At 35.1% G+C, this 17,488-nt stretch overlaps 1 protein-coding gene across 1 annotated transcript in view; it reads right to left on the reverse strand.

Moving 5' to 3' along the window:
• The window catches only part of FMN2 (formin 2), a 331,841-nt gene that overhangs the window by 127,045 nt on the left and 187,308 nt on the right, over nt 1-17,488 (reverse strand). Inside the window, exon 8 of the mRNA XM_081039488.1 lies at nt 16,422-16,483. Coding sequence (XP_080895614.1) covers nt 16,422-16,483 — 62 coding nt within the window. The remainder of the gene's footprint in view (nt 1-16,421; nt 16,484-17,488) is intronic.

Consider the following 17,488-nt stretch of genomic DNA (forward strand, 5'->3'; position numbering starts at 1 on the left):
CTCCCTTTCAGCTTCCTTCCTGGATATATAAGTAGGTAATCTTGGTCTGCACAGAGGTGTGTTGGGGAAATGTGAGGTGTTCATCCAAGCAGCTCAACTACTGCCCTCCACTTAGGGTAACAGATTCTGTAATACACCATTAGACACTCGACTTCCTGTCACAATGATGAGAATGCAAGTCCTTGATTCAAGTATAAAAATAAAAACTGATCCTCAAACTCACGTTGTAGAACATCTGATCACAGTTATTCTTTCTTCCTTAAAATATGTGCCATCATGAAAATAATGATCAAAACCTTGATATTTTAAGATATTCTACTTACGCGAACTTGTCAAGGCTAGTGTTAAAATCACCATAAATAACTTTGCATTCATTTGGTAACAATTTTTTGTAGTGCTCACTATGTGCCAAAGTAATACAAATATTGAGGAAAAAAATTGACATAGCACTTTCCTAATATTGGAAAGGACGAGAGAATACAGAGAAGTGTGTATGTGTGGAATATCTAGGTTAAGTGCTCTAAAGGTGAGGCTTTTAAGAGTCTGTAATGGGAGGACTTGTAGCAGGGAAGATTCCTAAGGAAGGAAGGAATGAGAACTGAAGGTTCAGTCAGTAACGTTTACTAGGAGACTGTAAGTGGAAATTTCCTGTCTGAACAAACAGCTTTTGTCAATGCTGATCTAGGAGATTTTGAGAAACAGAGAGGCCAGGTGGCTGGAAGGAAAACAGCTTGGAGCTTGCTGCCAGGTGGTGAAGCAGAGACAACACAGTTTTGCATGGCCAGACCAAGCAACCAAGCAAAACCAAAAAATAAATGTGAAAAAGGAGTGCTCAGAGAACCTACCGGCAAAGAGTAAATAGCCAACAACTCTAGAAGCCAAAAGTGAATATAAAAATGTTAACTGTTCTCCAACAAGTCAACCTTTAGGATATCACTAATTAATTTACAGTCTCCTATTAAAATAAGATGAAAAATGTATATGAACAATCCCATGTTATTTATTTCCTCATATTTCCAATGCAGCAGTGTTAAGCCTTTTAACTTTCATTATCCAGGAATTCACTAGAGATAGTTGATCTAAAAGAAGAGTAGCTGTAAGAAATTAGTCACTAATTTCATGATTTGCCAGGCAATATCACATCCTAGATGTACAAGAAATATAATTTCTGGTTTTTATTAAGTCTATAGAGTCTGTAAGTGATACAAGATCTAAAGCTTTCCTTTTTAATTCTGAAATTCACCTTAAGCACATTTGCGGTTGAAAATAAGCATATTTGCAGGGATTGCATGAACCAACTCAATAAAAGAATGAAACATGAGAGTATGATAGTTTTAAAACATCTACATGGAGAAAGTCAATACCCCGCTCACATTTGTTTGAAGACACGAATGATTAATGTTGCTTAAAACAAGAATCAATTAAATACCTTTAGGAAGTATAGGAACACAGATGGTTAATCCAATTCATTTTCATTAATGTAATACGGTATATACTTTGGAGGATACTATCATGTGACACGTGTTATGCGTTATATCCTTCTTCCAGGTTAAAGTTTATGGTACGTCAACTACTACCATAGGTCAAGATTACTAAAACTATAAAGCATGGCTATGAAATCCAATCCTGAGAAGTGTAAATTTAAACCTCTAATTCTTTCAAGCCTACCTGCTTTTTCCCCCTCCTTCTAATTGGATTAGAGCTGTTTAATTACAAAGGGATATGGAATTCTTTCTGCCCTTTTTTAAAAAAAAATTTTCAACTGAACTTCTAATAGGATTCACCTTGAGGTCTAGTTTTATTTTAATATTTAAGATCTTTGTTTCTTGACTATGAAATAAAGGAAAAATTGAACCATTATCTGAAAAACACAATTCAACCAACAGTTATGCATGGATATTTTTACATACACTTTTGACTTGATGTCAGTCATTCACGCACTAAAAAATAATAATAATAATAAAAAATAAATAACAAGGAATGTACCTCAACTACTCCTCGATTCCCTACTCCACAGTCCATCACTTTCCACCTACTCACAAACTCACCAGGCTATATAAGGAGTAGATATTAAGTTGGAAACCAAAGATATATTTAACCAATTTTATATGTTAAATACTGCTTTGAAGAATCTTTATTATCTGAACTCAATAATAGTCAGTAACCCTGAATAAACTATAAAGATTTTTGGTTTTAAAAACTCAGTAAAATGTTCTGTATTTAGTAACTATGTGGTTTCACTAGATTTTTGTTCCTCAGTAAACAGGAATTGGGCCCTCAGGATTGTGTGTTTTGAAATTAGGGTGTGTTTAGATTTGGAGACTGCCCACAATTCATTCACAACTAAAAGAGAAAGCTCACTGCCAAATATATATATGCAATCAGGGGAGGGGAAAAAAAGACTATATTCTAAATAAGGTTTGTATAACAACTACTTCCATCTGTTTCACAGAGATCAAATACAACTACTTTAAAACAGTTCAATGACATTTAAGCATCTGGCACAAAGAAAGCATGTATTTATGGGAAAGGATTCAGGTTAACTATGCGTTTTTTGTCCTAAAAAGGATAAGTAGTAGAATGCTAAATAAGATTATATCTCATATATTTAATAACAAAAAAATGAGTTTAAACATTAAATACCAATTTATTTTTTTCTAGATAAAACTTTCTAGATAAAATTTAAATGTTTCCTCAAATACCATTAATAAATTACTAAAGCAAAATTAAGATCTTATTCAGATACCTTTCAAACACTGCTTCAGACCTGGAATTAATAATTACAGTTATACCAACACCATAAAATTTGAAAGATTTCCAAGGAGATCCCAAACCAAATCCAAGCATGGACTTTTTTCCTTCTGGAGACACCTTCACACCAGAAAGACTCAGATCATATGGAGTGATAAGTTACATGTGAGTTACATGCCAAGTAAGAGCAAACCTCCCTAAGTCTCAACCCTCCCTACCTTCTATGCCAGTTATTTGACTCTCTGCCCCCAATTTACCCCATTGAACCCACTCTGAGATCATGGATAGGGCTCTTTGAATTTCCTTTATAGTGGATGCAATGCTAAACTTTGCCAGTAGGAGGTGCTGGAGGGATACAAAAGAAGGAAGGGGGCTCTTCCTGATTCCTGTGTTTGCTTTTCCTTCCTGCTGCTGCATAATCAGCAGTGTGAGTGTGTGAGGACATCTAGGGGTCCTCTGCTCCAGCTTAGCACACTGAGAATGTGCAGAGCCTCTTGGAAACCTTCCAGTCCCAGCCTAAGCCCAGTGACCAATTAGCTCCCTATAGACACAATGTACTGTGCACCTGCATCAGTTATGGCTCACCTATCGCCTGAGGCCTGTTTCCTGGGCTCTCACAACATGGACACTGTATGCTCTGAGCTTCATGCTCCGTGCAGCACTCTGACTCCTGCATGCCACCCACCAACTGTGGCACACCTGCGACACAGATGTTTGCTTCCTGCTTGGCATAGATTGGGGACCTTCTGTGGTCCAGGCAAACCTGGCAGCTTCAGGAATATCTGTACCACAGCCTTAGGGAAAGAACCCCCCCATCAAAGGGGTTCTTATCCTTACTTGAGTACTCTCCGTCAGCCCTAGGGTACCAGTTAGTTATCCTTACAACCTTGTACTCTCCCACCACAGATTAAGCATTCATTATAATAAATTTCCCTGTTTACATTGTTCTGTGGTTTCTGTCTCCCATTGGACCCACAATAATAGGCCATCTATCACTCAAAGCCCCACGTCCCACTTTCTGCCTAGATCCACATATCCATTTGAATGGATAACTGAAACCTAACATGACCGAAACAGATTATTTCCCCCATCCTTCACCAAACCACTTCCACATATCAGTTAGTGGTCACCCTACTGCTCCCATTGTTAGGGCCAAAATCTTTGGGGTTAGCTTTGATTTCTCTTTCTCACAGTACATATGTAAATCATCAGCAAGTTCTGTTGACCTATTTTTCAAAATATTTCCAGAATCTGACTACTTCTCACCAGCTCCACTGCTTCTACTATGGTCCAAGCCATTATTATATCTTATTCTTAACAGTTTCTGACATTCTACCTTGCCTCCTCACAATCTATTCTTCAGCAGTCAGAGCTTTCTTTCTAAAACATGAATCCTCTGATCAAAACCCTGTATTAACTTCCTATTTTACTCAAAGTCAAACCAGGCTCTAGAGGATCTGGTCGCTTCAATACATTTCTGATCATCTCCAACTACGTTCCCCTCCCTCATACCACTTCATTTGGGCGTTTCCACTGCTCCTTAAATGTATCAGGATTGCTCACACCTCAGGCAGGATATTATCCCTGAGATATCCACGTGGCATCTCTTCCTCATCTTCTGCAACCCCTACTTAAAATGTCATCTTTTAAATAACAAAATATTTAAAATTGTATCCACTACTCTGCGAAATCTCCATTTTCCTCAAATTGACTTGTTTCTCCATTTCACAGAATAGTTTAAAAAAATGTAAGTATATCTGTTCCAGAACACATTACATTTAAGGACTTTAAAATAATTATACTGACTTCTCATAACGATGGTTCATATACTAATATTATAATAAGAATCCTCAAATACTAAGATATCATTTTTATGTAATAATTTTTATGTTAAGAACTCTAAGTGTAAATATCACATAAAAGGGCTATATATTCAATTATTTTGTAACAGGTAAACCAGTAATAATATTGTTATAACTACACAATAGATACTTTCTATTATATTTGGCGTTATATAATATATATCTTTCTGAAATAGTAGGAGACTCCAATTAACCACTTTCAATAAGAAACAGCCAAAGGAAATCACAAAGAAACATTGGACATGATTAACATCTGACCAAAAGAACCAAACAGACATATAGAAATTTCAACCCAACAACAATAAAATAAATAGACATTCGTCTCAAGTATATGCAGAAAATTCTCCAGGATAGATCACATGTTAGAATTCACAAAACAAATTTGAACAAATTTAAGAAGACTAAAATCATAGCAAATATCTTTACTAATGACAATGAATTGAAACTAGAAGTCAATAGCAGAAGGAAAATTGGAAAATTCACAAATAGGTGGAAATTAAGCAACACACTGACGAATGAGTCAAAGAAAAAGATCAAATGGTAGATGAATAAATATCTTGAGATAATTGAAAGTAAAACCACAGCATATTAATGCTTATGGGATGCAGCAAAAGCAGTACTAAAAGGGAAGTTTATAGCAATGAACACCTACATTAAAAAGAAAAATAATAACACCCCAATTTTATACCTCGAAACACTAGGAAAAGAACAAATAAAAAAATTAAAATAGAAATAAGAATATAAAAACTAAGTTTTTATAAAACTTAATAAAAATCAATAAAACTAAGTTTTTCTAAAACAATAAAATTATAAAATTGACAATCTTTAACTAGAATAACTAAGAAGAAAAAAGACAAATAAATACAATCAGAAATGAGAGACATAATAATTGATACCATAAAATAAAAAAGATCATAAGAAACAACTATGAAAAATTATAATCTAATGAAACGGATAACTTAGAAGAAATGAATACATTCTTAGAAACATATAGCTTCCTAAGATTGAATAAAAAAATTTTTTAAAATGTCTGAACACACCTATAATGACTTAGGAAAATGAATGAGTAATCAAAAACCTCTCAACAAAAAAAATGCCCAGGACCAGATGGCTTTACTGACAACTTCTACCAAACATTTAAAACAAAATCAAAGCCATTTCTTCTCAAATTCTTCCCAAAACCTGAAGAAGAAGAACTATTTCCAAACACATTTTATGAGGCCAGCATTACCCTAATAAGAAAGCCAGAAAAAGACTACAAAAAAGAGAACTAAAAGCCAATATCCCTGATAAACATTAGATGCAAAAATCCTCAACAAAATACTAGCAAACTGAATTCAACAGAACATTAAAATGATCATTCACCATGACCAGGTGGAATTTATCTCTGTGACACAAGGATAGTTCAATATGAAAATCAATTAATGTGATAGATCACATTAACAAAATGAAGGATAAAATCAAGTCATAATCATCAGATAAAATTCAACACCCTTTCATGACAAAAACTCTCAATGCACTAGGAAGAAAGGGAAATTACCTCAACATAATAAAGGTCATATATGACAATAACATAGCTAATAACACACTCAATGGTGAAAAACTGAAAGCTTTTATGCTAAGATCAGAAAAAAGGCAATGATGCCCAATATCACCACTTCTATTCAACATAGCACTGGAAGATGTAGCCAGAGCAATTAGAGAAAAAGAGGGGAGGGAACAGGAGGAGAGGAGCGGGGAGGAGGAAAGGAAGAGAGGAGAAAAGAGGAAAGGAGGGGAGAGGAGAAGAGGGGAGAGGAGGGGAGGGAAGAAGAGAGGAGAGGAGAAGAGAGGACAGGAGAGGAGAGGAGAGGAGAGGAGAGGAGAGGAGAGGAGAGGAGAGGAGAGGAGAGGAGAGGAGAGGAGAGAGGAGAGGCATCCAAATCAGAAAGCGAAAGAGTAAAATTGTCTCTGTTTTAAGATGATATAATTTTATACATAGAAAACCCTAATAACTACACACACATACACACACACACACACACACACACACACACACACACACACACACTAGAACAAATAAATGCATTCAGTGAAGTTTCAGGACACAAAATCAACATACAAAAGAAAAAATCAGCTGTGTTTCTATACACTAATAATGAACTACCTGAAAAAAAAACTTAAGAAAAATATCCCATTTAGAATGATATCAAAAGAATAAAAGACATAAGCATAAACTTAATTAAGGGAGTGAAAGACTTATACACTAAAAACTATAAAATATTGATTAAAAAAATTAAACATGACAGAAGAAGAAAGACATTTTGTGTTTATAGATTGGAAGTTTTAATGGTATTGAAATGTCAATAATACTCAAAGTAATCACATTTAATGCTATTTATCAAAACCCCACTGACTTTTATTACAAAATAGAAAAAAAGTCTAAAATTCATATGGAACAACAAAGACCCAAAATAGCAAAACAATCTTGAAAAAGAAAAACAAATATAGTGGCATCACATGTCCTGATATCAAACTATATTACAAAGCTACAGCATTAAAAACAGTATGATATAGGCATAAAGGCAAATATATAGACCAATGGAACAGAAATAAATAGCCCAGAAATCAATCCATGCATGTACAATTAACTCATCTTCAACAAAGGTGCCAAAAACACACAATGGAGAAAGACAGTCTCTTCAACAAATGGAGCTGAAAAAACTGGATGCCACATAGAAAAAAAATAAATTGCACTCTTATCTGATGCCATATGCAAAAGTCTACTCAAAATGGACCAGCAACTTATATGTAAAAGCTGCAAGTGTAAAACTCCCAGAAGAAAATGGAAGGAAACGCTTCATGACATATGTCTTGGCAATGATTTCAAGGAGATAACACCTAAAACACAGGCAATAAAAGCAAAGATAGACAAGAGGGAAAACAACATTTGGAAATCATGTGTATGATATGAAGTTAATTTTCAAAATATATAAGAACTCTCACAACTGAATAGCATACAAAATAACAACACAATTTAAAAATGGGCAAAAGCTATTTCTCTAAAGAAGATATACAAACAGACAACAGGGATGAAAATGTGTAAGTTGAAAATTTATTCCCAAATGATACAGAAAAAAAAAAAAGTTCTTTGTACTACGTCTGTAACTTTATTGTATCTTTGAGATTATTTCCAAAGATAAAATATAAAATTTCAAATGATTGTGAATATAGTAGTATCGTTCTGAATTTAACAATCTTTTTAAAAAGTATTTCCAATTAATTTATTAGCATGTAAACTTACAGGCATTTATTCTGCTTCATTTGGCAAAATCTTCTGACCCTTGAGCAAAAGGATCGATTTTACTGGAATTATATGGTACATAACCTTTATTTCCCCTAATCCTACCATTTACAGTTTGACAATCACTGTTATTTGAAGTTCTTTGCCCACTAATTGTTACCAAAAAAAAAAAAAAGAGACATAATAGTACTGAATTGTCTACTAGAAAGTTCTTTTTTCATCAACTTAATGGTGACAAAAAGTTGATGTTAATTAGAAAACCTATTTAGAAATGAGCAAATAAAAACTGTAAAAGAACAAATAACTTATTAAAGGCATGTATCTGTTAAGCTGTGGAGCTGAAATATGAACAAAGTTCTTCTGACTATTTTATCCCATATTCTTTTCCACCACACCGTGCTGTCTCAGCTCCTCCTGGAAGGCTCTGTCCCATTATCCCCCGGAGACAGAAAATTCTGTTAAAGAGCGTAGTCTCAATGGAGGTAAACAGGTGTTAACACAGCTCTGAGTTGAAAGAGCCACTCTGTGTCTGTTTCCTCTTTTCTAAAATGGGTTAGATAAAAATAGTACTTCTTCCTCATAACTCATAAGTAAGTTACTTAGAGGATTAAATTAATTAATACATGTAAGGCACTTAGAATAGTGCTTGGCACATAATAACATTAAATTATTATCATTTCTAAAAATTCAGATATCCTTTTCTTCAAATGATCGTAACTCTTTTTAGAACTTAAACAACTGGAAAGAAGGGATTTAAATCAATGCATTTTTCACTAATAGGGAATATGTATTTCAAGTCTCTCTTCATGTAGGAAAAGTCCCTTGCTTTGTTAGAGGTATATTAATTAACGACTGGGGAGCCTTTATCTACTACTATTATATAGCAATCAAGAATCACAGATTTTTGCCTCGGCATTTACCCCTAGGAAACTAAAGACAATTATAGGAAAATAGGTCAGCAGTAGTTTGTCCTTAAAGACTCAGAATTCTTAAAACATGTAAACATTTTATATCCTCGCTTACTTTTCAAAGATTCAACCAATATGCTTATCATCACTTTTTCTATATAGCAGGATACAGGAAAGGATGACTGGGCTACCAGACCCCACAGGAAAGAACTGTTAATTATTTAGCACGGGACAGTCTCTTAAGTTATTACAAAGGAGGCGGGGACAAGAAAACAGCTCGGGACACTGAACTCTCTCCCAAGAACACATCAGATACACACCTATATTTCTTGTAATTTCTTCTGAGACCACAGAGAGCCAATTTGAGAGCTTCTGTACAACAAATTGGTGAGAAAGACCACAAAGAGAAGGTTGGGAACCTGTGAGAGCTACTGGGAGATGAGGGAACACTCCAGGACAAAAGGATCCAGGGAACACCGATGATTATATTGCCCTACACGTGGAGAGCGTGGGCGCACTCTCCAGGTTCTTTGGCAGACTTACAGGACTGCTGCATCGCATCGGCAGCCTCCTCTCCTAGAGCTATGTCCAGCAAGACCAGGAGGGTGTCATAGTGTAAACACGGGAGCCACTCCACTTGGAGATTGATTGATCAGGTATGGCAAGGCACTACTGCGGCACACTCATTAGGTGGCACGAATACATGGTGCTCCCTGACCCAGAAAAAGTGCAGAACTAATAAAATGCTGCAGTACTCATGCTACAAAAAAAAAGAAAAAATTACAGGCCAATCTACCTGATGAACATAGATGCAAAAATTTTCAACAAAATACTAACAAATTAAAATCAACAATGCATTAAAAAGATTAACCACAATCAAGTGGTATTCATACAAGGGATTCATAGATAATTTAATATCCACAAAAAATATAATGTGACACACAACATCAACAAAACCAAGGGTAAAAATCATGTGTTTCCTTAAAGAACTAGAAAAAGAAGAACAAGCGAAACCCAAGGTCAGCAGAAGAAAGGAGATAACAAAAATCAGAGCAGAACTAAATGAAATAGAGAACAAAAAGACAATTGAAAAAATTAATGTGACAAAGAGCTGGTTCTTTGAAAAGATTAACAAAATCGACAAACCCTTGGCTAGACTCACTAAGATAAAATGAGAAGACACTAATTAACAAAATCAGAAATGAAAAAGGGGATGTTATCACGGGCACCACAGAAATACAAAGGATTATCCAAGAATACTATGAAGGACTGTATGCCACCAAATTCAATAATCTAGAAGAAATGGACAAGTTCTTAGAAACATATAGCCTTCTAAGGCTGAACCGTGAAGAACTGGAAAATCTAAACCGACCGATCACCAGTAAAGAAATTGAATCAGTCATCCAAACTTTCCCAAAAGCAAAAGTCCGGGACCAGATGGCTTCACTAGTGAATTCTACCAAACCTTCAAAAAGGATCTAATACCAATCCTGCTCAAACGCTTCCAAAAAATGGAAGAAGAGTCAGTACTCCCTAACTCATTTTATGAGGCCAACATTGCCTTGATACCAAAACCTGGTAAGGACAGCACAAAAAAAGAAAACTACAGACCAATATTTCTGATGAATACAGATGCAAAAATCCTAAACAAAATTCTAGCAAACAGAATACAACAATGCATTAAAAAGATTATTCATCACGACCAAGTGGGGTTCATCCCCGGGGCACAAGGATGGTTCAACATCCGCAAATCCATCAATGTGATACATCACATAAACAAAATAACGGACAAAAATCATATGAGTATATCAATTGATGCAGAAAAAGCATTTAAGATACAACATCCGTTTATGATTAAAACACTTAATAAAATAGGTATAGAAGGAAAATACCCTAACATAATAAAGGCCATATATGACAAGCCCTCAGCTAATCTCATAATTAATGGTGAAAAACTGAAGCCCTTTGCTCTACGTTCAGGAACACGACAGGGCTGTCCCCATCACTTCTGCTTTTCAACATAGTGTTGGAAGTCCTTGCCAGAGCCATCAGGCAAGAGAAAGAAATATAAGGCATCCAAATTGGGAATAAAGAAGTTAAAATATCACTCTTTGCAGATGACATGATGCTATATATAGAAAACCCTAAAGACACCACCAAACAGCTGTTGGAAACAATTGATGAATACAATTAATTTGCTGGCTACAAAATCAACGTACAAAGGTCCATTGCATTCCTGTATACTAACAATGAAATCTCAGAAAAAGAAATACAAAAAACAATTCCCTTTGCAATTGCAGCAAAAACAATAAAATACCTAGGAATAAACTTAACCAAGGATATGAAGGATTTATATGCTGAAAAGTATAAGACATTTTTGAAAGAAATTGAAGAAGACACAAAAAATGGAAAGACATTCCTTGCTCATGGATTGGAAGAATCAACATAGTTAAAATGGCCATATTACCCAAAGCAATATACAGATTTAATGCAATCCCCATCAAAATCCCAATGGCATTTTTTAAAGAAATAGAACAAAAAAATCATCAGATTTGTTTGGAACCACAAAAGACCCCGAATAGCCAGAGCGATCTTAAGAAAAAAGAACAATACTGGACGTATCGCACACCTTGACTTTAGCTTGTACTACAGGGCTACAATAATCAAAGCAGCGTGGTATTGGCAGAAAAACAGACACATGGACCAATGGAATAGAATTGAGAACCCAGAAATAAAACCACATAAATATGGACAGATAATTTTTGACAAAGAAGCTAAAAACATACAATGGAGGAAAGACAGCCTCATCAATAAATGCTGCTGGGAGAATTGGATCGCCACGTGCAAAAGAATGAAACTGGACTGCTATCTGTCACCCTGTACCAAAATTAATTCAAAATGGATCAAAGACTTAAGCATAAGACCTGACACAATAAACTGCATAGAAGAATACATAGGTACTAAACTTATGGGCCTTGGGTTCAAAGAGCATTTTATGAATTTGACTCCAAAGGCAATGGAAGTAAAAGCTGAAATAAACGAATGGGACTATATGAAACTTAAAAGTTTCTGCACAGCAAAAGAAACCATCGACAAAATAAAGAGGCAACAAACTGAATGGGAGAAGATTTTTGCAAATTGTGCCACCAATAAGGAGATAATATCCAAAATATACAAGGAACTCATGAAGCTCAACCACAAAAAAACAAACAACCCAATTGAAAAATGGGAAGAGGATCTGAAGAGACATTTCTCCAAAGAGGACATACAAATGGCAAATAGACATGAAAAAATGCTCAACATCACTAATCATCAGAGAAATGCAAATAAAAACTACAATGAGATATCACCTCACCCCAGTCAGAATGGCTATCATCAACAAGACAAATAGTAACAAGTGTTGGAGAGCTGTGGAGAAAAAGGAATCCTCATACACTGTTGGTGGGAATGCAGACTGGTACAGCCATTATGGAAGGCAGTATGGAGGTTCATCAAAAAATTACGAATAGAATTACCATATGACCCAGCAATCCCTCTCCTGGGTATCTACCCAAAAAATTTGAAAACATTTATACATAAAGACACGTGTGCGCCAATGTTCATTGCAGCTTTGTTTACGGTGGCCAAGACATGGAAACAACCAAAATGTCCTTCAATAGATGAATGGATAAAGAAATTGTGGTATATATACACAGTGGAATACTATTTGGTGGTAAGAAAAGATGATATAGGAACATTTGTGATAACATGGATGGATCTTGAGAGTATAATGCTAAGCAAAATAAGTCAGACGGATAAAGCAGAGAACCCTATGATTTCACTCATATGTGATATATAAACACAAAACAACAAAAGAACAAGACTAACAAATGAGACACAAAAACTCATAGACACAGACAATAGTTTAGTGGTTACCAGAGGGTAAGAGGTGTCGGGGGAGGGAGATGAGGCTAAGGGGGATCAAATATATGGTGATGGAAGGAGAACTGATTCTGGGTGGTGAACATACAATGGGATTTACAGATGATGTAGTACAGAATTGTACACCTGAAATCTATGTAATTTCTCTAAAAATTGTCACCCCAATGAATTAAAAAAAAATCATGTGTTCATCTTAATAGATGCAGAAAAAAAAATCCTACAATATTCAACATTCATTTGTGATAATAAAAAATACTTTCAACAAAGTAGATATAAAAGGAACTTACCTCAAAATGATAATGGCTATCTGTGACAAACAAACAGCTAATATACTCAATGATCAAAAGCCGAAAGCTTTCCTTCTAAGATCAGGAACTGTACAAGGATGTCCACTCTCACTACTATTATTCAATATAGTACTGGAAGTCCTAGTCACAGCAATCAGACAAGAAAACTAAATAAAAGGAATCGAATTTGGAAAGGAGGAAGTAATACTGTCACTATCTGCAGATGACATGATACTACTATACATAGACAACACTAAAGAATCAACCAAAAAGTTAAAATAATTAAATGAATTTGGTAAAGTAACAGGATACAAAATTAATATACAGAAATCGGTTGCATTTCTCTACACTAATAACGAACAATCAAAAAGAGAAATTAAGTAAACAATTACAATTACAATTGCATCAAAAATAATAAAGTGTCTAGGAATACATTTAACAAAGTAGGTGAAAGACTGTACTCCAAAAACTCTAAGACATTGAAGAGGACACAAGAAAATGTAAGAATACACAGTGCGAGTGGATTTGAATGATTAATATCATTAAAATGACCACATTATACAAAACAGTCTACAAATTCAGTACAATCCCTATTAAAATACCAATGGCCTTCTCCATACTAAAACAAATAATTCTAAAATTTATACGGAACCACAAAAGACCACAAAGAATCAAAGCAATCTTTAGAAAGAACAAAGTTTGAGGTATTATGCTACCTGATATCAGATTATTCTACAAGGCTATAGTAATCAAAACAGCATGGTACTGGCCTAAATCCTGCCATGTGGATAACATAGACGACCAAAAGGGTATAATGCTAAGTGAAGTAAGTCCAACAGAGAATCATAAATACCACATGACTTCCCTTACATGTGGAATTGAAAAACAAAACAAAACACAAATGAACAAACAAAACAAAACAAAAACAGACTTATAGAAACAAAGAAAAATTGAGGTTTGCCAGAGGGGATAGAAGTGGAGGGACGGTAAAATAAGGGAAATGTACTCAACAATGGGCTAACTTTGCCTGGTGAGACTTACTAGACTTAGCTTCACTCACAATGTGGTGAGCACATTGTAAAATATATGTGGAATCACTATGTTGTATAGCTGAAATCAATACAATTTTGCATGCAAACTATACTTTAATTTTTAAAAAAGTTATGACAAAAAAAGTGAAAATAGCAGAAACAGAGGCTTAATATAGATCCTTATTCCAATGAGTATTAATCAGTCTGAGTAGGCAAAATGGATTTGAAAACCATATAACAGTAAGCCCAAAGGAGGTCTTAAAACTACAGTAACTCTAGGTGCTGGGATATTGCCATGAATAAACAAATATTTCTGCCTTCTTTGGACTTGCACTTTAATGGATGTTAATCAGGAATTAACATGAGTTCTACTTGCATATAAGTTATCTATTTGCATATACATTTATTTATTATGCACATGGATTCTTTAAGGTCCTCTACTGAAGATGGCTATTAGTTCTATCTGAGCTAATATTATTGTGAGCCACCCTCACCAAAAAAAGTAACTGATTTCCTCACACAACAAAAGTCTGAACCATTAAGTTTAATAACAACAACAAAAGAAAACCACAAATTTAACCAATGCCAGCTAATACTTGATCTATTTTCATGGACAATGAGGATAAGAATTTAAGACACAAATTCTAGGAGGCTATTGAATTTGTTCAGAGTCAGAAATTGATATTTTGTGAAGTTAGTTTACTGTGAGAGGCTAAAAACTCCCAAATAAGATACACTAAATCACTAAAAATTAAACTTCCCTCATAAATATATTTATCCGCAATTTCTGCATTTTTTTTTCTGTATATATTCCTGCACATGGATATATCAGGTTAACCTAAGACATTCATATCTTCAAATAATATACACATATATTCTACATACATACATACACATGTGTATAGATATATACATAATATATGCACACAACAATAGTTATGTATACACTGACATCATACGTTATTAGGACCTGCTGAAGAAATTGTTTTACCTATTATTTTTCCTCATCTCTTCCATGTGGCTCTCATGGTTGGGAGAAGGTTGGTATAAAAGATTCAAGAAAAATGAAAACTTTCTATACCTCTAAAATGATTATATTTTAAATATGCATTTCACTGGGTTATTAATATAGTAAATATGTGATTTATTTTTTCTAGTTTTCCATTATGTAGTGACAACTACATAATAATAAGCCATGCAAACCTTCCCTCTCCATCTTCATTAATGACTTGGTCTGATTGAGAGCCTACGCTCACTGTGCTGACCAGGTACCAACTCTACGCTTGATCAACAAAATCTGTGCAATGCACTAAGAGAAATATTTTCTCTTACAAAGGTCTCAATCTCACAGGGGAGACCATGTACACATATGTTTAAAAAGCATCAAATTCAAGAGTGGACAAGCAGGTTGAATACACTGCCCTCAGGGAGTGGTCTGGGAAGAGAGATTGCACTGTGCCCACACGTGAATCTTCCAGAGCCAAGAAATCTTTGACTTGGTACTAAATAAGGCAAGGACGAACTAAGGCCCCCAAAGAGCAGAGAAGCTTAAATACCAGGCAGAGTACAGGCAAGATCAGAAACAAACAAACAAGCAAGCAAACAAACAAAAACAACCCAAAGATATTAGAGACAAAATAGGACCACACTGAGACTTTCTCATAGACATAATCAAAAACACTGAAAAGAGCATTGCTTTTTCACAATGGGAATCGATGCTATTCGATGGTATTTAATGCCATGTCCCAGTGAAAACCATTTCATGTATCACTGCGCAGATCACACTTTGCAGACACAGACAACACCATGCTTTGGTCTCTCTCCTTTGACACCTTACACTTTTCCTGTCACCTTCTTCAGAAAAAGTGCTGTTAGAAGAAATCCTGAATGTCCTGTCATTTAGCAAAATAAACTGCGGCAGTTTAGAGAAACGGAGTCAAAATGAATTAAATCCCAGCTACACCACATTAGGTCGGTGACCTTGAGCGAGTCATTTAAACTCTCCATGCCTAAATTTCCTCTATGTAAAACGGGAGTAATTATAATACCTGTCTATAGTTTTCACATGAAGATTATGTGAGTTAGTGCACAGAACAATACTCGACTCAAAAAAACTTCCATATAAGTATTTACTATGATTACAGATAAAAAGAGGGAATGTGAATGACCTCATATACAGCATGCTTTGAACTCACTGTCTTTAAAACTACAAACTGCACATTTGTCCAATATGTTCCTGGAAAGTACTTTAACAAGGCTGTATTTACATAAATTCAGTGCACCCAAATCGAATTTCCTTAGTACAGCAACGAGTACAGATGTGGACAGTAACACAGTTGTGTGTGTAGCATATGCTCAAAGTTCCTTCTATTACTCACATTCTCATAGAGTGCTTGAAGAGTCTCCAGGTCAACCACAGAATTGTCCAAGTTCACAACAGCTGTAAAAGAAAAAAAAAGAAAAAAGACAGACTATTAATGGCCATAAGCCAGCTGTGAAAAGATGTCTGGCCACCGTGAGCAGTAGTGACCATCTCCAGCCCTGAGAAGGTGTAGGGGATCTAACTTCAGGTCATTCATTGGTCCCGCCACAAAGACCAACTCCACGGGATTTCAGTGGGGTTAGGCGGAAAGTGTTAAGGCTTTCACTTGCTTCACAAATACAAAGCCTCATGCATGTGGCCCAGTCAAAGATAAACTGTGAGTGTCTTTCAAGGACCAACTGCATGAAATTGAAAATTTTGTTTAACATCAGAAAATCAGGCAAATCACTCCTGACAATGCACATTCTTTTTTTGCATTGATAAACGCTCATATTTGCCAATGTACCTAAAGACATATGACAAAGGTTAATTCTAATCACTAACCTGATAGAATTAAGATAGAAATAATAGATGCATTTCCTGTTATAATTCTTTAAATTGTTGTGATGAAAGAATAACTCTTTGATTATAGTATTCGATTTAGCACAGACACAAACTACCACCCATGCTTACACAAGGGAGACGTGGAATGGATCATCAAAAACTGGGAGCATGTCCTTAAATGCATTTTTTTGGCCTGGGAAGTGTAGTGTATTTTGGAGTCAGTGTGTTTTATAACTCAGTTTGGACATAGGTTAATCAAAAGCATAATGCATTACCTACATACATATATTAGCTAGAAATAAAGTGAATTTGCCCTAATCAGATTTGTGCCAAGTAGCCACGGAAGCTCTTGTGAAATGAAAGATTTCTGGAAGAAAAATCACAAAGTGGATGGATAGGTTTTGATAACTGAGGCATTTTACAATGTCTTTTCTCTGAAAGCTTAAAGTACACGAGACATTTTCTAGTTGACTCTGGCAAAATCCCAAGAAAGAATTATGAAAGACAAGTGGGAAATTGAAGCATACGATAGATGAGAATTCTAACCAAGATAATTTAGCATTTCTATTTGGAACTGGG

The sequence above is a fragment of the Rhinolophus hipposideros genome (assembly GCF_964194185.1).
Source record: "Rhinolophus hipposideros genome assembly, chromosome: 26".
Classification (NCBI taxonomy): Eukaryota; Metazoa; Chordata; class Mammalia; order Chiroptera; family Rhinolophidae; genus Rhinolophus; species Rhinolophus hipposideros.